General features: G+C 43.8%; 2 protein-coding genes and 1 pseudogene across 8 annotated transcripts in view; all 3 read right to left on the bottom strand.

Annotated features, from left to right (window-relative positions):
• mntb (MAX network transcriptional repressor b) overlaps window positions 1–12,064 on the bottom strand; it is a 28,731-nt gene extending 16,667 nt beyond the window's left edge. Inside the window, exons 1-3 of the mRNA XM_014195761.2 lie at window positions 11,862–12,064; window positions 3,579–4,188; window positions 3,079–3,232 (exon numbers count right to left, since the gene is read on the bottom strand). Coding sequence (XP_014051236.1) covers window positions 3,079–3,232; window positions 3,579–4,188; window positions 11,862–11,934 — 837 coding nt within the window. The 5' untranslated portion in view covers window positions 11,935–12,064. The remainder of the gene's footprint in view (window positions 1–3,078; window positions 3,233–3,578; window positions 4,189–11,861) is intronic.
• Window positions 12,065–12,830: 766 nt separating this feature from the next.
• Window positions 12,831–13,588, bottom strand: LOC106602995 (coiled-coil domain-containing protein 43-like; annotated as a pseudogene).
• A 3,712-nt stretch (window positions 13,589–17,300) lies between these two features.
• The window catches only part of lis1b (Lissencephaly-1 homolog B), a 53,656-nt gene continuing 44,694 nt past the window's right edge, over window positions 17,301–26,262 (bottom strand). For 6 of the 7 annotated variants that reach the window (XM_014195675.2, XM_045716209.1, NM_001140263.1 and 3 more), the window contains 5 exons: window positions 22,239–22,341; window positions 21,776–22,004; window positions 19,366–19,467; window positions 18,604–18,760; window positions 17,301–18,429 (listed from right to left, as the gene is read on the bottom strand). In XM_014195675.2, the coding sequence (XP_014051150.1) occupies window positions 18,356–18,429; window positions 18,604–18,760; window positions 19,366–19,467; window positions 21,776–22,004; window positions 22,239–22,341 (665 nt within the window). In that variant the 3' untranslated portion in view covers window positions 17,301–18,355. The other variant, XM_014195677.2, reaches the window with a different exon arrangement.

Below are 26,262 nucleotides of genomic sequence, written 5' to 3' on the forward strand. Positions count from 1 at the left end.
GGAGAGAGAGGGACATCACATGATCCGACTACAGGGCACTGAGTTCAGTGAGCAAAGCGGTTTACTCTTAGCAGGCACGTGATGGAGTCCACACGCAAGGTCAGTTTCTCTCCCCACCCCTCCAAATACACTACATTCACTGCTAGCCAGGAACACTCCATTCCGGCTCAACATTCAAAGGGCTCCCATTTCTCTCTGCAGAGGTGTTACTGGAGCTTTGTAAGAGAGATCGGGATTAGCCTATACGCTTGTACCGTCTGTGTGGTTGGTTGTACCATTAATCATATTGATAATCCTATCATGAGACAAATCATTCATTTTTACATTGCATATTCATTCATCAATAACAGCGAAGAAATGAAACAAGTCATTTTGATAGCTATATGTATGATAGCCTTCTCTCAGTGCACTACTGACTATTCATTGACCAACTGGCTCGGTGTCTGGATGCGAGTGTGTTTGTCTAACTGTGTGTATTGGTGGAATTGTGTGTGTTGGTGAACAGACCAGCTCAACACACACACACACACACACACACACACACACACACACACACACACACACACCTTCCCGATGATGACACACATGGTGGTACAGGAGAGGAAAACGCAGGTTGGTGTGTGTGTGTGTTCATTTGGTCTACTTGCGTCTCCAACACCACGGCAACAGCTGCCACACATAGCCGTTTCCTCGGTAACAACATCCACAAGGGTTTCTGCGGTTGAGCAGGGGAGTGACAGTATATAACGAGGAATCTAATTGGAAGATATAAAGGTGTAATTTCATTTAAAGAGTCATGTAATTGGCTGTTTTCCAGCTTACTGCTCTAGCTGACGTCTCCCCTCTTCCTTAATCTCCCCTTCAATCTCCCCCTCTCCTTTCCTCCATCCCCCACTTCTATATACACTATAAGGCCAAAAGTATGTGGACTGGTCGTCGAACATATCATTCCAAAATCACGGACATTAATATGGAGTTGGTCCGCCTTTGCTGCTATAACATCCTCCACTCTTCTGGGAAGGCTTTCCACTAGATGTTGGAACATTGGAATCAAGTCCCCGCAGCATTCAGCCACGAGCGTTACTGAGGTCGGGCATTGATGTTGGGCGTTTAGGCCTGACTCGCAGTCGGCGTTCCAATTCATCCCAAAGGTGTTCGATGGAGTTGAGGTCAGGGCTCTGTGCAGGCCAGTCAAGTTCTTCCACACCGATCTCAACAAACCCTTTCTGTATGGACCTCGCTTTGTGCACGGGGGCATTGTCATGCTGAAACAGGAAAGGGCCTTCCCCAAACTGTTGCCACAAAGTTGGAAGCACAGAATCGTCTAGAATGTCATTGTATGCTGTAGTGTTAAGATTTCCCTTCACTGGAATTAAGGGGCCTAGCCCGAACCATGAAAAACAGCCCCAGACCATTATTCCTCCTCCACGAAACTTTACAGTTGGCACTATGCATTTGGGCAGGTAGTGTTCTCCTGGCATCCGTCAAACCCAGATTCGTCCGTGGGACGGCCAGATGGTGAAGCGTGATTCATCACTCCAGAGAACGTGTTTCCATTGCTCCAGAGTCCAATGGTAGTGAGCTTTACACCACTCCAGTTGACGCTTGGCATTGCGCATGGTGATCTTAGGCTTGTGTGTGTGGCTGCTAGGACATGGAAACCCATTTCATGAAGCTCCCAGCGAACAGTTTTTGTACTGACGTTGCTTCCTGAGGCAGTTTAGAACTCGGTAGTGAGTGTTGTAACCGAGGACAGACAATGTTTATGCGCTACACACTTCAGCGCTTCTGTTCTGTGAGCTTGTGTGGCCTACCACTTCGCGGCTGAGCCATTGTTGCTCCTAAACGTTTCCACTTCACAATAACAGCACTTACAGTTGACCGGGGCAGCTCTAGCAGGGCAGAAATTTGACAAACTGACTTGTTGGAAAGGTGGCATCCTAAGATGGTGCTGTGTTGAAAGTCACTTCATTATGGCCATTCTACTGCCAGTGTTTGTCTATGGAGATTGCATGGCAGTGTGCTCGATTTTTATACACCTGTCTGCAACGAGTGTGGCTGAAATAGACATCCACTAATAGGAAGCGGTGTCCACATACACTTCATGGCCAAAAGTATCTTCTACCCCCCTCCAAGGTTCCCTCATTCCTTTCCCTCATCTCTCTTTGCTCCCCCTCTCTCTCTCCATCACTAGGATGGAGATCTCCTGTCAATACCCTCCCAGAGATCATTGTTATCAGTGACCAGTGTGCTTCCAGAGATATCATCCTCAAAACAACCACAGCACCTGTTTTTGAAAAGCCTTCGTCATCATGATCCTCATCATCAATCAGCATAATATTTTTCATTTTGTCTGCCCTTGTTAAAAGGAGCAGTGTGCTAGTGTGAGTACAAAGCCTGCAGACTTAACACACAATTCCACAAACACATCCTTGCATAAATTCACTTGCGAAAACACACACACACACACACAGAGTAAAGAACTGGACCTCCTGCAGTGTTCTGACCACCTGCCGCCTGTCTCTATGGTTACCAAGTGTTCTAAAGGGCAGAAACAGAGAGGGGGGAGGAGAGAAAGAGAGGAAAAGGGGGAGAGAAAGGGATGTATAACTGGAAAGAGAAAGCATGAGAAGGAAAGAGGGATGACTGTGCGAAAAAGAGAAAGAAACCGAGGTAGACAGAAAGAGAGGGAGGTAGAGACAAAGAGCAGAGCAGCAGCAGAACAGAGTGTTCAGTGTCTCTCTCACTCTGCCGTGAGGGAGGGGCATAGCCAAGCGGGGCAGAGGGAGGGAGGGAGGGTTGACGTCACTGAGCTCACGTTAGCCATGTGCTCTCAACTCACGTGGCCAAGGATCCAGGAAAAGAGAGGGAGGGAGGGAATGAGAGAAAAAGGAAATGGCAGCTTAATTAGAATACAGCTCTAATCGCTATATTTTCCGTGAATTTTGGCTATTAAAGAAAAAAACATTTATTTGAATTGGGAGCGAGGATGAGAAGAAGAAAAGCAAGATAAAAGGCAGAGGGAAAGAAAAAAGGGGACTGCACCACCCTAACATCACACACACACATGTAGCCGACCTGTATGTAACGCAGGGCGCTGCGTAGAACACTGAGGTTGGAGGTTTTCTTCTCATCTACGTTTGGAACGTTCTTCTTCAGCGTATCAAAACAATCCTTCAAGTGAGCTCTTCTGTTCTTCTCCAGCTTGTTGTGCACCTCTCTGGTTCCAGCTCTGCAAAACACAACATCTGAATAAAAACTGACTTCCACACCAATTGTTGGTGTTTGACTACACTGTGCGTGTTTGATTACATGCCATCATGTTTGTGTTCGATGACATGCCATCATGTTTGTGTTCGATTACATGCCATCATGTTTGACTACACTGTGCGTGTTCGATTACATTCCAATTTGTTCAACTACACTCGTGGTGTTCCACTGTTGACTGGCTGATCTACAAATCACCTTGCATCCTAAATAACTAATTTATTATTTGTAGATCATTCAGTTTCCTTAGTCGGTGATCAGTGAAAATCCATGCAAAATGTATGCCCTCAAAAACGAGGACTCTCTCTCACCCTCCTGGTCGTCTCTTCCCGTCCAACCCTCTCAGGTCATCCATGATGGTTCCGTTTGGGCGTGGCTGTGTGGGAATGGCTTGCTGCGGAAGTAGTGCATGTTGGGAAGCGGCTTTGGTGATGATGGAGGTCGGGTACGGAATCTGAATTGGAGGTTGGGATTGGCTAGGGCTTCCGCCTGTCTGTGGCGTCATCGAGTTAGGCTCCGCCTTCACCTGGGCTGCCAGCTGGCGCTGGATTGGCTGCTGCTGAGTAGGGGAGGAGCCTCCCTTCATCACCTGGGAGCCTTCGAGGTGGAGCGAGGTTGCCGCAGCAGCGATCGTCGTGATGACGGGAAAGGGCGGTTCAGAGGGCGTAGCTGTGACAACGGGTACCATGGGGATGACAGCGATGGAGATGGGGGGAGGAGGGAGGGAGAGAGGAAGAGGGTGAGAGGAGGGAGAGCGGTGCTGGTGCTGACAATGTTGTGATGACTCAGGCCAATGCTGTGATGACCCCAAGGTGACATGGTTGAATCTGATTGGCTGGTCCACACAGGTCACAACCTCTGCTCGTCTGGACTCTGCCTCCCGGCTGTGAAGCTCCGCCTTCTCTCTGCAGCGCTCCTCCTCTTTGGGCGAGGAGAAGAATAACATATAAGAGGAAAGAGATGATGGTTAGAAATGTAAGGACTTGAAGGCTTCATCTCGTATAGCAGTACGAAAATGTAGTAGAATTCATATTTCACAGACAAAACTGTCTTAGGGGAAGTGGTGAACACACACACACCCCCCCCCCCCCCACACACACACACACACAATGATGTCATCCTAGAGGCAGACCGACCGATGGGACGTGGGGACAGGGTCTCTCGCTGAAAGCCCTTGGTCCAGGCCTGTGATAGGCTGGTGGGTTGAGTGGGGCGTTGGCCTGGGGTGGTTGTAATGGGTCTACTCAGCGGTGTCATTGGAGCCGGCAACAATGCACACCAAACACGGTGTAGCTGACACGCATATGCACACGTACACACACAGGTCAACACATATGCACATCAATAAACACAGCACACAGCAGACACACAGGCAAGCAAAATCACACACACACTAAACAAAAGGGGTTTGTCTTAAATCTGCATGCTCAATGAAACGGCAGTTACCATAGATCCATAGCAAAATTAGATGCACACGACACGAGGGATCCCACAGACATTAACTAAAAAGGTGACACACGTCAGAGACCATATTGATGACACACCAAATGGGTTTGATGAATCGCGGGAAAAGGCTTTTGTAGGCTACAGTCCAAGCTATGTCTTCCAATGGTGTGACTGCTGTCATCATCCAAGGATTATCCAGTACATCCAACTGGAGGTAAGGACGACAGCAGGGGTGTGGCCTACGGGCGATATGGATATGACTTATTATTGATACATCTACACAGCACAATGATGTGAATCACACTGCTGCTCTCATTTAGCTAATTGCACTTTACGGATTGTAGTTGTTTTTATTTAACCTTAATTTAACTAGGCAAGTCAGTTAAGAACAAATTCTTATTTACAATGACGGCCTATTTGCATGTGAAAATGAATGCAATATGCTACATTTGTTATAGGCCTATTGTTTACGGTTTTTGTTGGTGACACTTTGATATCTTGATCATTTGCACCTGTTTAAGTCTATCAAAAGTGTGCGAGTTTGAGCATGTGTCCGTAAGGCATATGGATTTTTTTTTTGATTGAGCAATAAAAGCCCCAGTCATGGTCGTTAAATTAAACTCATTTTTGCCAGTATGTAAAGCACAATACCACGGAGGAGTTTAGAAGGGTGGAACACCCTCAAACGTTTATTCCACAGACTGGATACTCACTATGGAGCTGTTGCAAGAGCGCATTTTTCACTTGTTGTCCACTGGTTGCAAAAACAATGATTGAAAGGCAGCTTAAACTTCTTAAATTCAACCATTATTGGGTTAAAATACAGACATAGGCCTACATTTGTGAACAGCCTTCCACAACAACGGGCTTCTGAATGGCGCAGCAGTCTAAGGCACTGCATCTCAGTGCAAGAGGCGTCACAACAGTCCCTGGTTCGAATCCAGGCTGAATCACATCCGGCCGTGATTGGGTGTCCCATAGGGCGTTGCACAATTGGCCCGGGTTTTACCAGGGTAGGCCTTCATCATAAATAAGGATTTTTTTTCTTAACTAACTTGCCTAGTTAAATAAAGGTTAAAAAAATGTTTTGGGTAGTGCACAAAGCATGCCATTCCATGAGAGCAGTATTTATTTTCCAACTCGAAGCAATGAGCCCAATCAGTTCTTCATGACAACACAATCATAAACAACAGAGTAGGCTAATAAGTCCTTAGTTTTTGGGTCATGCTCAGGTAAAACAATTTGGATAATCTATATATTTCTAAGTCCTATTCTTGAAGATCAAGTGGTATTAAATTAATTGGAATGACTGGAAATCTAACAGCCTTTGGTTTTTAATGTAAAGATATAGCCTAATCAAATGAATATCTCTATTGAAGTAGAAAGCAATGGGTTAGAAGAAGCCTACATAACCCATACATTTATAAATGCAGCATCCATTTATGGCCAGCTATGTAAACTCTTAGATTGATTTATCCTAATTATATATATATATATATATATATATATATATACAGTGCCTTGCGAAAGTATTCGGCCCCCTTGAACTTTTCGACCTTTTACCACATTTCAGGCTTCAAACATAAAGATATAAAACTGTATTTTTTGGTGAAGAATCAACAACAAGTGGGACACAATCATGAAGTGGAACGAAATTTATTGGATATTTCAAACTTTTTTAACAAATAAAAAACTGAAAAATTGGGCGTGCAAAATTATTCAGCCCCCTTAAGTTAATACTTTGTAGCGCCACCTTTTGCTGCGATTACAGCTGTAAGTCGCTTGGGGTATGTCTCTATCAGTTTTGCACATCGAGAGACCAACATTTTTGCCCATTCCTCCTTGCAAAACAGCTCGAGCTCAGTGAGGTAGGATGGAGAGCGTTTGTGAACAGCAGTTTTCAGTTCTTTCCACAGATTCTCGATTGGATTTAGGTCTGGACTTTGACTTGGCCATTCTAACACCTGGATATGTTTATTTGTGAACCATTCCATTGTAGATTTTGCTTTATGTTTTGGATCATTGTCTTGTTGGAAGACAAATCTCCGTCCCAGTCTCAGGTCTTTTGCAGACTCCATCAGGTTTTCTTCCAGAATGGTCCTGTATTTGGCTCCATCCATCTTCCCATCAATTTTAACCATCTTCCCTGCCCCTGCTGAAGAAAAGCAGGCCCAAACCATGATGCCGCCACCACCATGTTTGACAGTGGGGATGGTGTGCTCAGGGTGATGAGCTGTGTTGCTTTTACGCCAAACATAACGTTTTGCATTGTTGCCAAAAAGTTCGATTTTGGTTTCATCTGACCAGAGCACCTTCTTCCACATGTTTGGTGTGTCTCCCAGGTGGCTAGTGGCAAACTTTAAACGACACTTTTTATGGATATCTTTAAGAAATGGCTTTCTTCTTGCCACTCTTCCATAAAGGCCAGATTTGTGCAGTATACGACTGATTGTTGTCCTATGGACAGAGTCTCCCACCTCAGCTGTAGATCTCTGCAGTTCGTCCAGAGTGATCATGGGCCTCTTGGCTGCATCTCTGATCAGTCTTCTCCTTGTATGAGCTGAAAGTTTAGAGGGACGGCCGGGTCTTCGTAGATTTGCAGTGTCTGATACTCCTTCCATTTCAATATTATCGCTTGCACAGTGCTCCTTGGGATGTTTAAAGCTTGGGAAATCTTTTCGTATCCAAATCCGGCTTTAAACTCCTCAACAACAGTATCTCGGACCTGCCTGGTGTGTTCCTTGTTCTTCATGATGCTCTCTGCGCTTTAAACGGACCTCTGAGACTATCACAGAGCAGGTGCATTTATACGGAGACTTGATTACACACAGGTGGATTCTATTTATCATCATTAGTCATTTAGGTCAACATTGGATCATTCAGAGATCCTCACTGAACTTCTGGAGAGTTTGCTGCACTGAAAGTAAAGGGGCTGAATAATTTTGCAAGGCCAATTTTTCAGTTTTTTATTTGTTAAAAAAGTTTGAAATATCCAATAAATTTCGTTCCACTTCATAATTGTGTCCCACTTGTTGTTGATTCTTCACAAAAAATTACAGTTTTATATCTTTACGTTTGAAGCCTGAAATGTGGCAAAAGGTCAAAAAGTTCAAGGGGGCCGAATACTTTCGCAAGGCACTATATATATATATATATATATATATATATATATGTATGTATATGTATATGTGTGTGTGTTTGTGTGTATGTATGTATATATATATATATATATATATATGTGTATATGTATGTGTGTGTATATATGTGTGTATATATGTGTATGTATGCATGTTGTTTTTATGGGGGATATATGGAAATTGTATGTCATTCAATTGGTAATATTCATTTTGGTCTAAAAAGTAACTGAAAGTAATTATATTACACTAATCCAAAATTGTTACTGATTACAATTTTGGACAGGTAACTAGTAACTAATGGATTACATTTAGAAAGTAACAGATAAGTAAATGAGAAAACAAGAGAGAGAGAGGTAGGTTGGGAGGAAGGGAGAGATGGACCTCTGCATTGCAACGGGGAGGGGGGGGATAAGCACACTTTTTCAGACTCCCTGACCTTTCTCTTCCGCTCTGAAAAGGTTCTCACATATACATACACTATATATACAAAAGTATGTGGACGCCTTTTCAAATGACTGGATTTGGCTATTTCAGCTACACCCGTTGCTGACAGGTGTATAAAATCGAGCACACAGCCATGCAATTTCCATAGACAAACATTGGCAGTAGAATGGCCTTACTGAAGAGCTCTGTGGCTTTCAACATGGCACCGTCATAGGATGCCACCTTTCCAACAAGTCAGTTTGTCAAATTTCTACCCTGCTAGAGCTGGCCCGGTCAACTGTAAGTGCTGTTATTGTGAAGTGGAAATATCTAGGAGCAAAAACGTCTCAGCCGCGAAGTGGTAGGCCACACAAGCTTACAGAACGGGACCGCAGAGTGCTGAAGCGCATAGTGCGTACAAATTGTCTGTCCCCGGTTGCAACACTCACTACCGAGTTCCAAACTGCCTTTGGAAGTAACGTCAGTACAAGAACTGTTCGTCGGGAGCTTCATGAAATGGGTTTCCATGGCCCGAGCAGCCTCACACAAGCCTAAGATCACCATGCGCAATGTCAAGCATTGGCTGGAGTGGTATAAAGCTCTCCGCCATTGGACTCTGCGCTTTCACTGCTCTAATGTCAAGCATTGGCTGGAGTGGTGTAAAGCTCTTTGCCATTGGACTCTAGAGCAGTGAAAACGCATTCTCTGGAGTGATAAATCACACTTCACCATCTGGTAGTCCAATGGACGAATCTGGGTTTCGCGGATGCCAGGAGAACACTACCTGCCCCAATGCATAGTGCCAACTGTAAAGTTTGGTGGAGGAGGAATAATAGTTTTTGTTGTTCTTTTTTTTCTTTTTGAATTGTACCCCATTTTCTCCCCAATTTGTAGTTATGATTTTGTCTCATCGCTGCAACTCCCCAACTGGCTCAGGAGAGGCGAAGGTGAAGTCATGCGTCCTCCGAAACATGACCCGCCATGCCGCGCTGCATCTTAACACACTGCTCGCTTAACCGGACGCCAGCCGCACCAATGTGTCGGAGGAAACACTGTTCAACTGACGACCGAAGTCAGCTGGCAGGCACCCGGCCTGTCATCGCTAGAGTGCGATGAGCAAGGAGATCCCCCCCAGCCAAACCCTCCCCAAACCCGGTTGACGCTGGGCCAATTGTGAGCCGCCTTATAGGGCTCCCGGTCACGGCCGACTGTAACACAGCCTGGGATCGAACCTCTGAGGCTGTCTTTCATGGTTCGGGCTAAGCCCCTTAATTCCAGTGAAGGGAAATCTTAACGCTACAGCATACAATGACATTCTAGACAATTCTGTGCTTCCAACTTTTTGGCAACAGTTTGGGGAAGGCCCTTTCCTGTTTCAGGATCACAATGCCCCTGTACACAAAGTGAGGTCCATTCAGAAATTATTTGTTGAGATTGGTGTGGAAGAACTTGACTGGCCTGCACAGAGCCCTGACCTCAACCCCATAAGACACCTTTGGGATGAATTGGAACGCTGACTGCGAGACAGGCTTAAGCGCCCGACCTCACTAATGCTCTGGTGGCTGAATGGAAGCAAGTCCCCACAGCAATGTTCCAATATCTAGTGGAAAGCCTTCCCAGAAGAGTGAAGGATGTTGTAGCAGCAAAGGGGGGACCAAATCCATATTAATGTCCGTGATTTTGGAACGAGATGTTGGATGAGCAGGTGCCCACATACTTTTGGTCATGTAGTGTACATACATGCAACACACTCACACACTGTTTCTGTTCAGCCCTGCTCCAGATTTAAAAACATGTAAACATGAATTACATAACTCTTTCATTGAGAGAGGGAGAAAGGTGTCCATATACTTTTAATTTGAAAAAAAAGGGAGGAGATAGAGGAGGGGGAGAAAAGAGAGAAGGTGGGGTTGCCCTACTTTCCCCCCACTGTGACCTGTGCGCCAGTCATTCTGGCATGCACGTGGTGGTCGGGGGCAGGCCCTCTTAGGCACACGGTATGTATGTGCCACTAGGGGCGTGTGGATGAACTGACACGTCACCAGATAAGTGAAACAAAAATCCCTCTTCCCAATATGTGGCGATGAAATCACCAACCGTCGATGAAATATCCTGTGAATAACTGTGATTCAGTTCACAACCCCGTCAAACGGACACCCATGCTGTGTTTAACGTTTCACACACACAGCTCTGTCATAGGGAGGGAGTTACTTTAGTAGACAGGGAGTAGGGTTGTGTGTGTGTCCCGCCCCGGAGTGTCATAAGATAGCTGAGCAATGTCAGAGCATTATGTAAAAGAGAGAGCCTGCTTGGTCGTTCTGCTGCCTGCCACCGCCCTATGCAACCTGGTATCAGATCATTTTGTATTATTCTGTACGTAAGTCCGAGACACTCCATTTAGTATGATATGTTTCGTATGGTATGTACTAATTTGTGGATGTCCAGCACCCATTTCGTATGATATGTTACAAATTACAATTCATATTATATGTTATGAATTTGCTAAACGTATGATATGTTACAAATTCTAGTTAGGTGGTTAACGTTAGCTAGCTTGCTAACATTAGCTAGGCTAGGGGTTTGGGTTAAGTTTACAAGTTAACTAACATGCTAAGTAGTTGCAAAGTAGCTAAAATGTAGTAAGTAGTTGAAAGTTGCTAATTAGCTAAAATGATAAAGTTGTCTGTGATAAAATTTGAACTCACAACCTTTGGGTTGCTAGACTTCGCATTATACACCCACCCGTGTCCACCTCAACCAACTACCTTCTTTCGTTTTTGCCTTAAGTAACCATCTGTCTTATGTAACCATACCAAACATAACATATTAAATAGTGTCTCGGATTTATATAAAGAATAATACGAAATGCTCTGAGACCAGATTGCAACATCGACCATCAGTAGCCTTGCCAAAATTCTGCAATCATTAGTCTACTACTGCAAAACAAGCTTAAAATATCACCCTACTAGACCTATCTTTTACACCCAAAACATGTTTAGAATTTCCGAGAGTATAAAAGACTGAAGGCTGTAATGACGACATGGTACATGTAATGTACTGTTGTAACATAGTAACACGCGTGTGTGTGATCCACAGTTGCAACATTGTAGCAAGCAACAACACATGCTTTGAAGCCAACCCGAAACAAATACAGAAGCGTTCTGGAGTGCAGAACGCGCGGCAATGTCAGTAGATACAGCGTAACTAGCCACACACAGACAGAGTGCGCATATTAGTAGCAGCAAAGCTATATATAGCTGGGATTTAACCCGGAAACCGAGGTAGAAAAATACCTCCTGCTCCCGTATTGATAAATGAAAATAAATGCATTAGTCAAACTACAGAGGGTCAGTCAGGCTATGTTCATGAATTACCGACAAAGGGTCCATGAACAGGCTATTGAGTGAAAACGATGTTTCCCAGCAGGACCTAGGCTGATCGGTGGGAATGCATGACCGTTCGGGGTTAAAGTAGGTGTGGACCACCCAATAAACCGACCAAGCCAAATCCTGCTATTCCAAAGGCTTACCTAGACTGTGAGCTCCCGCAGGCCCCCCGCCGCTTCCCACCTGAGTACCCCCTTCTTACCATGTGTGATCTGTTGTTGCTGGGCTTGCCATTCCAGATATCTGGCCGCTTCCAGAAGAGTATCGATGCTCATCGTGCGCCCCTCACCGTAGGCTACCCGATCGCCCAGGACAGAAGAAAAAAAGGCACAGCCGAGATCCGCGGGGGAGCACTGTCTGGAACGCAACAGACGCGAACGCGCAATTTGTTTATTCCTTTCTTCCTCTCACCGGAAAGAAAATGAGTAAAAATATATTCCTTGGATAAATGCTTTCTCACACGTAAAAGAGGGATTGCAACAAGATGGCGATGCGATCACGGGAATACATAACAAGGCGAATGCAGTCAGGGCCCGCCCTCCACGTTTCTACCCCTCCCTGTTACAACAGCCTGGGGTAAAAGACGGCAGGGTGAGCGCTACTGTATGTAGAGGACATCAGACCCAAACAGAGGGGTTATCCCGCCTGTGGCCTGCTGCCTGCACACACTACCGGCCAGACACCGTCGCTCCAAAAGTCCAAAGTTTATTGCGTCTATGAATATGAAAGCGTTTGGGTCGCTTTTTGACGTTAAAATGCGTGGCATCAACGCCTGGCGGGACTCTGAAGTCCCTGAGAGATTCCGTCCGTGTGATCCACTCGGGACCGCTCTCCAGGGTTTAGACCCTCCCCTGGCCCGCAGCGCATTAAAACAAGTCGATGCGAGTTGGCCAATGAGCGCACAGAACAACAAGGCATGGTGCCTGTCCACATGGGCACCCGCTCCGCCCGAGCGCGGCTCATTTACATGCGCTCTCTCCGGTCCAGACCTGTCAGTCACACGGAGGGGGGCGGGGCATCCACTGGACAACATGTTTTTTTTTTTAAGATGTCATGTTATATTTGTAATAGTGCTAATCTGCTTTTAATGTCTATGGTGCAAATATGGGATAGGCAAAAATAGACGTGTTTTTGTTCTTGAACAAAACATTTCATGTGACAGTGTCCCAAAGTGTCATTAGTTTTTGTTATCTTTTGTGTTTCCATTTTTGTGTGCGTTTCTTTTCGTTGTCCTTCCTGTCCTGCTTGGCTAGTTTATCCTTTTCATGAGGTACCTTGTCTGTTTCTTTCTTTTTATGTAAGTCTTAGCCTGGTCCCTCTGCTGCTTCATCCTGTTCAGAACCTCCTCCATGTTGGAGTTGTTAAACAGGGATTTATCACCACTGGGGGGAAGCAGCTATTGGCATATTGAGCCAGGATTGCTTCTTTAGCTTATTCCCTCTTGCCGGACTCCTCAGATACTTTCTTCTGGTTCACCACAATCTGCGCCTGCAAATCTATCAGACTGGCAATGGTCAGTACGTCAATATCATATTTGTTCTTGGTTGCAGACTGAGCACAGCTCTCTACCCACCGCCTGATGATCTCTTTGCAGACACCTTCAAGTTTCTCACCCTCCAAAAAAACGCAGATAGTATTCCAAGCAGTGTGTCGTCCTTCTCTTCGCGACTCTCCTCCTAACCTAACATAGCAGGCGTAAAAGAAAACGCTTGAGTGGAGTTCCCACATCCGGTTTTCAGCATAAAAAGAAGCTAGGTTGAATTAGCTGTATCCCTGAAAACCAGATACATCCGCTTGTTAGCAACTCCGCTAAGACCACTCTCCTACTTTTAAAATATAAGCTCCATACACCTGGTCAACTTCTAAGGAGTCTAGTCGTTCATTCAGCCACTTCTCAAACTCCTCGGCATCTGCTATGGACGCTGACATCTTGGCCGTTCCACATCCACACCCTACCTGACCACTATGACCAACAGCAGAAAACAGCACTAATGGATCTCACTGCCCATTTATTTACTTTGTAAAAAATCGGATGGTCATTGTCTTGATGTTAAGGCATTTTTGTAGTTGTTGCCACTTTTAATACTACCTAAATGGCCAGCCATTCTCTCTCTGTCTCTCTCTCTACCATTTACTTTCTATTTCTCTCTCCCTTTCTCTTTTACGTTATGTCGCTCCAGCTACTCTCTTTCACTCCTTCTTCTACTTCTCTCACCTCCCACACACTCACCCCTAATGTTGTCATTTTTGAGACTCGGGGGCTGGCTCAGAGTTTCAACGCAAGCCAGGGAACCAGTGTGTGTGTGTTGTTGGACATGCATTTGTGTGTCAATATGAGTTGTTGACTATGCATGTACAGCGTGTGGATGTGCTAGTACAGTGTATGTCCCTGCATGGTAACAGTCTGTGATTGGACAGAGCCCAGTGGAATACCCTCTGCTCTCATCACAGAGTTGGACTGTCTCGACCAATCATAACAACTGCTCAGAAGTGCGTAAGGGCTGCTCTCTCTCTCTCTCTCTCTCTCTCTCTCTCTCTCTCTCTCTCTCTCTCTCTCTCTCTCTCTCTCTCTCTCTCTCTCTCTCTCTCTCTCTCTCTCTCACTCACTCACTCACTCACTCACTCACTCACTCACTCACTCACTCACTCACTCACTCACTCACTCACTCACTCACTCTCACTCACTCAGACACGTGTATGGATAAGCCATTTACCCTCCTCATTAACACTGAACACAGACATTATCCCCTATCACCAATGGAGGTGTGAAAGAGTATGTGTGAGACTCAATGAGCACACTGGCCTCAGAAAAAGCCACAAAATGCACACATACCATGCATGATTCACTATGATCAGTTCAGGGAGAAATATACCACCTCCATGTTGACTACAGACAGAAAAGGTGCAGATATATTTATGGTTTAGCCATTTACCCACCTCATTAACACTGAACACCGACACTACTAGAGGGAGGGAAGAGAGCAATATAGATGAGAGCATGAAAGAGAATATAAAGACAGAAGGAAAAAGCTACAGATTCATGAAAGAGACAGGGGCAGAGCACCAGCGAATGAAGAGAAGGAGAAAGACAGAGAAAAGAAGATTGTATATCAGACAATGGTCTTTCTATGCACATTCCACATTCCAAAATAACAATCAAATCAACTGATAAATACTGTACCAAATTAGCATGTGTATGACAACAAACCAGGACTATCTTTGGGATTAGTCTCACTGTGTAGGCCTACCACACATGAGAAAGTGTGTGCGCAGATGTTGCGGGTGTGGAGAAAGAAGTAGGCCAGTGTTTCTGCTCTAGTGGTTCTCTTGAGAAACAGAGTTCGACCCAGGGCAACCTGGGTCTAGGTAGGTGTCTACTCTAACCCCTTCACACTCCATCCCTCCTCTCCTCCCCCTTCTATCTTCTCTCTATCCTTCATTTTAACTCCACCTCCTTTTGCTCCGTTCTCTCCTCCCATTTCCCCATTTTGATACACTATTTTCTTCCTACAATTTTGTATTTGTATTTATTAAGGATCCCCATTAGTTGCTTCCAAGGCAGCAGCTACTCTGCCAAGGCAGCAGCTACAACATCTATGTGTATGTGTTTGTAGAGTGTGTCTTATCGTGTGTCAGTGCCTGTGTGTGTCTCTTCACAGTTCCCGCTGTTCCATAAGGTGTATTTTAATATATTTTTTAAAATCCGATTCTACTGCTCGCATCAGTTACCTGATGTGGAATAGAATAGTACTGTGTGCCTCCCATAGTCGGTTGTTGATTTAGGGATTGACAATCCACCTCTCTCTCTCTTTACCAAGGCTGCAAAAGGTGCTCATGCGTTCACCGTCGTGGCAACTGTTGCCAAGATACGGCCCTCCGTGATACAGTAATAGCTCTGTGGGTGGGTGAGTGAGGGAGGGAGTGAGTAGGTGTGTGTGAGCAGTGAACAGTGCATTATTAATAAGGTGACTTGAAGTTTGGACACGCCCACTCATTCAAGGTTTTTTTTTTTTTTTTTTTACTATTTTCTACATTGTAGAATAAAAGTGAAGACATCAAAACTATGAAATAACACATGGAATCATGTAGTAACCAAAAAAAAGTGTTCAACAAATTAAAATATATTTTATATTTAGATTCTTCAAAGTAGCCACCCTTTGCCTGATGCCAGCTTTGCACACTCTTGGCATTTTCTCAAGCTTGATGAGGCATTTTAGGCCATCATTGTAAATAAGAATGTGTTCTTAACTGACTTGCCTAGTTAAATAAATAAAAAATATTGAGGTAGTCACCTGGAAAGCATTTGAATTAACGTCTGCCTTGTTCAAAGTGAATTTGTGGAATTTCTTGCCTTATTAATGCATTTGAGCCAATCAGTTGTGTTGTGACAAGGTATGGGTGGTATATAGAAGATGGCCCTATTTGGTAAAAGACCAAGTCCATATTATGGCAAGAACAGCTCAAATAAGCAGAGAAATGTCAGTTTCTTCAAGTGCAAGTGCAGTCGCAAAAACCATCAAGCGCTATGATGAAACTGGCTCTCATGAGGACCACCACCGGAAAGGAAGACCCAGAGTTAACTCTGCTGCAGATGATAAGTTCATGTAATAGACACATCTCAACATCAACTGTTCAGAGGAGACTGGGTGAATCAGGCCTTCACTGTCAAATTGCTACAAAGTGGTGGTGTGATGGTGCTTGCTAGTGACTCTGTCAGTGATTTATTTAGAATTCAAGGCACACATAACCAGCATGGCTACTGTCATGGAAAATCTTACACAGGGACACTCAAAGTCAATCTTAAATTAATCATCCTTTGTTGGTCAGCGCGCTGGAGGTTCCAATCAACTCAATGCAGCATGGTATATGTCAATCAGGAGCTCTTTTTGGGCAAACCCAGCAGTTGTCTTATATACAGCTATACACAGACAAGTTATATATGCATGATTTAGCATAATTCATTAACCATTACCGTTTTGTTTCATTCATGTGACAGCCCAATACCGCACAAGGCTTCTTCTCTCCAAGCTGAGACCTTGAAACTGAGATATCTTTTGTTCTCGTTCTCAAAATAAGGCCTGGGTGTACTGCCAAATTCCAGATACTGATAAGTGAAGATTCGTTCAGTCAGTCACTTGCATAAACACGTCCATTGGTTATTAGAACAGCACATGAATAGTTGACAGAAATGAGTTATCAGAAAAGCACAAACATTGAAATTCCCATTACACTACCAAAGCATTCTCCAGCGATACACCATCCCATCTGGTTTGCGCTGAGTGGGACTAAGGAAAAGCAGCCAACAAGTGCTCAGCATATGTTGGAATAGCATTCCAGGTGAAGCTGGTTGAGAGAATGTCAAGAGTGTGCAAAGCTGTCATCAAGGCAAAGGGTGGCTATTTTGAAGAAACTAAAATATATTTTGATTTGTTTAACACGTTTTTGGTTACTACATGATTCCATGTGTTATTTCATAGTTTTGATGTCTTCAATATTATTCTACAATGTAGAAAATAGTAAAAATAAAGAAAACCGCATAAATGAGTAGGTGTCCAAACTTGACTGGTACTGTAGTTTGGCGTCCTGAAGCTGTGCAAAACTTTCACACCATTGATAAAAAAAACAAAAAACAAGGCCAAAGTTGTATTTACAGATTTTTATTTTTTAATTATGGTGCAAACAATGACATCCAGATATATTGATACACAATTTTACTGTGCGTGTGTGTATGTGCATCTGTGTGAGTGTGTATGTATATGAAAGAGAGAAAGAGCGAGCGAGCGCACAGAACTTAGTGAGCATACTCCTATGAGTAGCTACTAGAAGCCAGTCAGTCAGTCAGAAAGAGAGGGAGTAAAAACAGAGGGAAAGAAGCCTTGCCTCCACACAATTCTCTACATCTGTATAAACAGACGACCACAGAGAGAATGATAAGAGGTTATCCTATGTACACACGTACAGTACACATTGCACACACGCAGATGAACACATGCGCACACACTTTCTGTCACCTCAACTAAAGGACTAAATGTTCATTTCTGTTTTTTTCCCGCTCTTCCCCCCACATCTTTTATTCTACTCCTTCTCCTCCCCACTTCATCCGCTCTTCCTTCTTTCACACTCCTCTCCTTCCCTCTCTCCCAGGTAGCGTCAGACTATAACAGCGGAGGCAAGATACTAAATAAAACCCTTAAAGGACATACGTGATTGGGTTGCGTGCACTGTGTCACAATTACCCAGCATCCACTGGGGCAGAACACAAACCATTTACCCCATCAGGACGTCATGACAACGGTATGCAAATTTACAGTATACAAGTTTTGGGTGAATTCACCATGCAAGGAATACTTTTCTCTTTTAGTGTGTGTGTGAGAGAGAATGTGTGTGTTAGAGTGTGTAACATTTATTAAGCGTACTCTATATCCAGAATAATTTACATAAAAGGGCAATATTTATTTGAACAGGGCAGGGCGGAGAGCCTGGGTAACCATGGTGTGGAGTGCGAGAGGTGGGGCTTAGGTGAGTGTCAAAGAGACAGGGTAGGATAGGAGGGAAGAGGCGGTTATAGGGCTGCTGTTTGGTGGGATAAAGGAGGAGGTTGCGGTGAGTTTGTGGGAAAAGAGGTGGTTGGGGGGGTTATAGGGCTGTGGTTGTGGGGTAGAGAGGAGGATGAGGAGAGGGAGATAGCAGGCAGACTCAGCGACACTCCCACACTTTGACTGTCTGATCAACGCTGCCTGTCACCACGTAGGGAGCAGTCTGGTGCATATCTGGAAGACAGAGATACAGATGTAAGAGACAATGGAAGATGGACTGGGTGGAGGCAGAACTGTGGAACTGGCAGAAGTGTGTTGGAGATTACACACACAAATAGGTGGTTTTGACTAGATGTACAACAATTTGAGGGAATGCACACAGACACATGGATACAAACAAACTCTTACCCAGAGAGGTAACAAAGTGTTCATGGGCACACAAGGTCTTCATGCAGCGCTTGTTCTTGTAGTCCCAGATCCTCAGAGTCTTATCATCAGCACAGCTCACTATGAACCTGCCTCCAGGGTGCACCAACACACCACGTACCCAGTTATCATGACCCACCTAGAGGGAGGATAGAACACGTTACACACACCCAGTTATCATGACCCACCTAGAGGGAGGATAGAACACGTTACACACACCCAGTTATCATGACCCACCTAGAGGGAGGATAGAACACGTTACACACACCCAGTTATCATGACCCACCCAGAAGGAGGAGATAACACGTTACACACACCCAGTTATCATGACCCACCTAGAGGGAGGATAGAACACGTTACACACACCCAGTTATCATGACCCACCTAGAGGGAGGATAGAACACGTTACACACACCCAGTTATCATGACCCACCTAGAGGGAGGATAGAACACGTTACACACACTAGACCAGTGTTTCCCAACTCCAGTCCTATCCCCAACAGTACATGTTTTTATTGTAGCCCCAGACAAGCACACCTGATTCAACTTAATCATCAAACCCTTGACTTGAATGAGGTGCGTTTGTCTGTGGCTACAATGAAAATGGGTACGGTTGGGGGTACTTGAGGACCGGCGTTGGGAAACACTGTACTAGACCAACCTGTGAAAAAAACACTGGAAACCAATCGGGTTACCTGAGGAGGAGGTAACACACACACACACACAAATGTTACACAAACTCACCAGAGTCATAAGGCACATGCCAGTGCTAATGTCCCACATCTTGATGGTCTTATCTCTAGAGCCAGAGAGAAGGAACGGACCAGACTTCCCATTCTTCTTACTCTACAGAGAGAGAAAGAGGGAGGGGGAGAGAGAGCGAGAGAGAAAGGTCATGAGGGAAGGGGAGAGAGAAAGGGCGAGAGACAGGGGGAGAGCGAATATGCTCATCATTTAAAAACAAGAGCGTGTATGCACCGTTACATTGTTAACCTACAAAAGTACCCAAGGTTTTGAAATTAATATCTAGAAAATTACAGAGGGTTACAGAATGGTTTGACACTAGCTGCCCTTTTCATTTCTCCTGGTTAAAATCCTGCAATCTTGTGGACTAGTGGTCTTAAACCACTGCCTCAGGATCACATTTATCGCCGTAGCATGGGTTCAAATCCAGCCCACTGCTATTGCACCAAAAATCATCTTTCTACGGTCTCTTCTCTATCGAATAAAGCATAAAATGCCAAAAATATGCCTTTAAAAAAAATCTGCTATCTTATTGGTTGAGCTCTGGTACTATGTTCACTGGTTTTCAAAGACACCACCAGAGAGTCTTTAAATTAATTATAGGGTTGCAAAATTCCAGGTTTCACAGACATCCTGGTTGGAGGCTTACGGATTTCCTGCTTATTCCTTCCTGATTCCAGGAATCTTCCAACCAGGATTTCTGGTAAACCTGGGAAATGTGGTAGAGTTACCAAATCTTTGCAACCCTAACCAAATGTGACTCACCATCTGGATTTGGTCTTACGTAGCAACATTTTTATTTTTTTATTTTTTACATTGGATAGTAGAGACAAAATGGTATATCATACACTGCATTTTTGAGGAACAAATGGGAAAGTAATTCTGCTTTGAAAGTTGATAAACTTGTAAACTCACTTTTGAGAAAATGGACCTTGAATGTTTTTGGTACCTACCGGAGAGCTCTCCTTTGTCTAAACCTATTCAGCATCGTTCACACCCTCTTAAGCTTTAGCCCCACCCATCTCCTTGCATTCAGAGCGCACACTTGAGGCTCTGGTCGATGATTTGTTTACCTCTGGATAACATGAAAATAGCCTAACCAGCTCTGCTGGCAACAATTACACTTTTTTTGCCGACGTTTACTGACACCGGCCATATTCAACGCGTGTTGTATCCTTTAGGTTAAGACATGTAGCTAGCTAGCTAGGTAAAATCACACACACACGTCACGTAACGTTAGCTAACGAGCCAGCCAGCAAACGTTAGCTAGTTAAACAACAATGAACATAGTGCCAAATCATGTCGTTACTACCCTGCATGAATCTGCTGGGAGCTAACCAACCAGGTTCAATGTTAGCTAGCTAACATTAGCCTTTAACTAGCAAAGCAAACGGTTCTGGGATACGAATAGTCATACACGTAATGTTAGCTATGGAGCCAGCCAGCTAACGTTAACCAACTAGCTAACAGTACACTTTAACTTGAAATGAAACCACTTTCTGTCAACATTAGAAAATTAATATCTGAAAACGTAGCTAGCTAGACTATCTTACCTGTATACAACATCATGCATGATGTACGCGTCTCCCTGTCACGGATGCCATGCCACAGTTGCCCTTAGTTTGAAGATGTAATCCGGAGACAGGTGTTTTCTCCATCTCTTTAGCTATCATACTCTAATTTCACTGATTTCAAAACTTGATCCTCCAGAAAGTGGAGCAACACTTATGCAGCTCCACTACACAATATATATTTTTTAAAAGCCACATTCAACAGGATTACCAACACAGACTGACCAGCTCAAATAGACTGAAGCCCTCTATATGGCAGACCAATCCAAACTCCTCTCTCTGCATGTCCAGCCCACTCATTAGCTCAGCCAATCATGGCTGAGCGGGAAGGTTGGCTAGTGGGAATCATGGCTAGTAGGAAGGTTGCTGGATTTTTCTGTGTGCTTAACCAAAAAGGCTTGTAATGTAACAATTTTATTCGTATTTACAGATGCTATACAAGTTTGTTATTAAGGCACATGAAAGTTCACATGTTCCAGAAGGCATTTCTGCCCAAAAACGAATTTTGATAAAAAATAAATAACATTCAAATGGCTCTCCTGTGAAGTCGTAACTTGCGACATATGCCAAGTTTCCTGAAACGGGTCACAAATAGGGTTACTGCAGTGTTTCCCAAACTCGGTCCTGCGGACCACAAGGGGTGCATGCTTTGTTTTCTGCTCTAGCACTATACCGCTGATTCAAATAATCAAACATGATGATTAGTTGATTATTTGAATCAACCGTGTAGTGCTAGGTGAAAAACAAAACATGCAGCCATTGGGGTCCCCAGGACAGAGTTTCGGAAACACTGGGTTACTGAGTTAGGATTAGTGTGAGTACATAGAGGTTCTCCTCACCTCCGAGCTGGTAGCCTCCAGGATGGTAGGGTGAGCGGTATCGGGGGCCCAGGCGATACACTCCACCACGTGTTCGTGCTCTCGCAGCTCAGCCTTACACTCCTTGGAGGTGGCCACCCACACACGCACCGTCTGGTCGTTGGAACAGCTGGCAATAAGAGAACCATCCTGGTTGGGCCGGACCATCCTCACCCACTCCCTGTGGCCTGTAAATGTCTTCACACAGTACCTAAAGAAAGAAAACACTCAGAGTTTTATACATACAAAGACATACACACCTGCAGCAACACTCAAATACGGGACATTTTGCAACACCAGAATGTGTCTGCCACTGGATTAATAAAACATGAGATTAAGTATTTCAGCACCTGATAAGTGAGATAAGTCAATCAAATGTATTTCAATCAAATGTATTTATAAAGCCCTTTTTACATCAGCCGATAAGTGTGTTTGTGTGTCTCACCCAGTGGCCACCTCCCACATTTTGATGGTCTTGTCTCTGGAGGCGGAGACTATGTGGTCTCCGTTGGGCATGATGGCTACAGACGACACGTTATGGTCATGACCTGAAACAGACAGACGGAGGAGAGAGGGAAAGAGATATCAGTAAGCCTAATACAAAATAACCAGTTCCACTTTACAGTAATTACATAGTAGTAACCAAATATATAGAATCATTCTATTTCTTTTTAGAAATATTTATTCAGGGTTTTCAGGTCATATTTCATACATACACTACATGACCAAAGTATAAGGACAACTGCTCGAACATTTAATTCCAAAATCATGGGCATTAATATGGAGTTTGTCCCGCCTTTGCTGCTATAACAGTATCCACTCTTCTGGGAAGGCTTTCCACTAGATGTTGGAACGTTGCTGCGGGGACTTGCTTCCATTCAGTCACAAGAGCACTAGTGAGGTCCAGCACTGATGTTGGATGATTAGGCCTGGCTCGCAGTCGACGTTCCAATTCATCCCAAAGGTGTTCGATGGGGTTGAGGTCAGGGCTCTGTGCAGACCAGTCAAGTTATTCCACACGGATTTTCAACAAACCATTTCTATATGGACCTTGTTTTGTGCACGGGGCATCATCATGCTGAAACAGGAAAGTGCCTTCCCCAAACTGTTGCCACAAAGTTGGATGTCATTGTATGCTGTAGAATACAAGGCACACTTAACCAGCATGATTACCACAGCATTCTGCAGCGATACGCCATCCAATCTGATTTGCGCTTAGTGGAACTATCATTTCTTTTTCAACAGGACAAATGACCCAAAACACACCTCCAGGCTGTGTAAGGGCTATTTGACCAAGAAGGAGAGAGTGATGGAGTGCTGCATCAGATGACCTGGCATCCACAATCACCCAACCCAATTGAGATGGTTTGGGATGAGTTGGACCACAGAGTGAAGGAAAAGCAGACAGTGCTCAGCATATGTGGGAACTCCTTCAAGACTGTTGGAAAAGCATTCCTCATGAAGCTGGTTGAGAGAGTGTGCAAAGCTGTCATCAAGGCAAAGGGTGGCTACTCTGAAGAATCTAAAATATATTTTGATTTGTTTAACAGTTGTTTTGGATACTTCATGATTCCATGTGTGCTATTTCATAGTGTTGATGTCTTCACTATTATTCTACAATGCAGAAAACAGTAAAGAAAAACCCTGGAATGAGTAGGTGCGTCCCAAACTTTTGACTGGTACTGTATGTATATATAAATAATACACATTTCATGGTTTACAATTTCAGATAACTTCAGTTAGATACAATGCATTCGGAAAGTATTCAGACCCCTTGAATTTTTCAACATTCTTACGTTACTGCCCTATTCTGAAATGGATTAAATACATTTTTCCTGAATCTCCACAATACCCCATAATGACAAAGCAAAAACAGGTTTTTAGAAACGTATAAAAAAAAAAAACGTATGTAAATAAGTATTCAGACCCTTTGCTATGACGCTCAGGATGGTCTGAATACTTTCCAAATTCACTGTATCTTTAGATGGGTTATGTACATTTAAGGATTTAGACATTTTCACATTGTTAGAAGGCAGTGCTTCTGTCGTCCCGAGGATCGAAAGGGGTGCACCCCCCTTTCATACATCAAACTCCAATGAAAGGTTTGATGGGTCCCGAAGGCAAGGACCAAGAAGCACAGCTCAGAGATGTATTGACAGGTATGGTAGCAAATTCTCAGCGGGACCAAGCCATCCACACATAATGGAGGCAAATTAAATATTTTAAAATAAATAAACTAAAATCAAAAGTTGAAAGGAGGGTTTGGTCTTTGTAGGTCAACTGTGGAATGAAATACAATTGTTTTCTCTTTTTAAGGTATAACATATTTTGCCAGTTTTAAAAAGTCAATCAAATACTGCAGCCATTGACTGCAATGAAGGGTGGACCTTTTTCCACTCAAGAACTACAAGTATCTTATAGAAAACCAGCTGCACTGGCCTGGACACCATTAAACCAGTAGGTGGTGGACCAAAAAAAAGGCCAGCAGAGGACACAATTATACACTGACTCCAAAAATTACAGACAATGTTGCAAAAACATTTAGCCAAAATAGGGATGGGCATTTTACATTTTTTTGGGGCCTGTTCAGTACACATTATATACTTTTTAGTATTCAAGTACTCGAATGAAAACAAATATAATATTTAGAACAGGCCCACATTGAAAAAAAAAAAAAGTGTGCATATTTATCTATAGACCTATGCCAACAGCGTGCAACAAACACCTCAATTATCATAACCATTACAGATAACAAATCATGATTGCAACATTTCTCCATATATACTGAACAAAAATATAAATGCAACATGTAAAGTGTTGGTCCCATGTTTCATGAGTTGAAATAAAAGGTCCCAGAAATGTTCCATATGCACAAAAAAGCTGATTTCGTTCAAATTTTGTGCACAAATTTGTTTACATCCTTAATAGTGAGCATTTCTCCTTTGCCAAGATAATCCATCCACCTGACAGGTGTGGCATATCAAGAAGCTGATTTAACAGCATGATCATTACACAGGTGCACCTTGTGCTATGAACAATAAAAGGCCGCAAAAATATGCACACAACACAGTGCCACAGATGTCTCAAGTTGAGGGAGTATGCAATTGGCATGCTGACTGCAGGAATGGCCACCAGAGATGTTGCCAGATAATTATGTTAATTTCTCTGCCTCCAAAGTCATTTTAGAGAATTTGGCAGTACGTCTAACCGGCCTCACAACCGCAGACCACATGTAACCACGCCAACCCAGGACCTCCAATCAGGCTTCTTCACCTTCGGAAGCATCTGAGACCAGCCACACAGACAGCTGATGAAACTGTGGGTTGGCACAACTAAATCATTTCTGGAGGCACATTGTCATGCCATTCATCTGCCGCCATCACATTTTTCAGCATAATAATGCATGGCCCAGTGTCAAGCTGAAAATGTCCCAGTTCTTCCATGGCCTTCATACTCACCAGACATGTCACCCATTGAGCATGTTTGGGATGCTCTGGATTAACTTATACGACAGCGCATTCCAGTTTCCGCCAATATTCAACAACTTGGCACAGCCATTGAAGAGAGGGACAACATTCCACAATCAACAGCCTGAGATGCGAAGTAGATGTGTCACACTGCATGAGGCAAATGGTGGTCACATCAGATAATGACTGGTTTTCTGATCCACGCCACCTACTTGTTTTTTTTTTTTTTACGGTATCTGTAACCAGAGGTATATCTGTATTATCAGTCAGGCCCTAATCTATGGATTTCACATAAGTCATTTATTTCAATTGACTGATTTATGTACAGTGGCAAGAAAAAGTATGTGAACCCTTTAGAAATACCTGGATTTCTGCATAAATTGGTCATAAAATTTCATCTGATTATCATCTAGGTCACAACAATAGACAAACAGTCTGTTTAAACTAATAACAAACAATTATATGTTTGTCTTTATTGAACACACAGTGTAAACATTCACAGTGCAGGGTATGTGAACTCTTGGATTTAATAACTGGTTGACCCTCCTTTGGCAGCAATAACCTCAACCAAACGTTTTCTGCCGTTGCGGATCAGACCTGCACAACGGTCAGAAGGAATTTTTGACCATTCCTCTATACAAAAAAAACTGTTCCAGTTCAGCAATATTCTTGAGATGTCTGGTGTGCACTGCTCTCGAGGTCATGCCACAGTATCTCAAATCGGGTTGAGGTCAGGACTGACTTGGGCCACTCCAGAAGGCGTATTTTCTTCTGTTGAAGACATTCGGTTGTTGATTCACGTTTGTGTTGTTGTCCTGTTGCGTCACCCAACTTTTGTTGAGCTTCAATTGGCGGACAGATAGCCTAACATTCTCTTGCAAAATGTCTTGATAAACATGGGAATTCATTTCGACGATAGCAAGCTGTCCAGGTCCTGAGGCAGCAAAGCAGCCCCAAACCATGATGCTCCTTCCACCATACTTTACAGTTAGGATGAGGTTT

This window comes from Salmo salar, chromosome ssa04, assembly GCF_905237065.1.
Source record: "Salmo salar chromosome ssa04, Ssal_v3.1, whole genome shotgun sequence".
Lineage (NCBI taxonomy): Eukaryota > Metazoa > Chordata > Actinopteri > Salmoniformes > Salmonidae > Salmo > Salmo salar.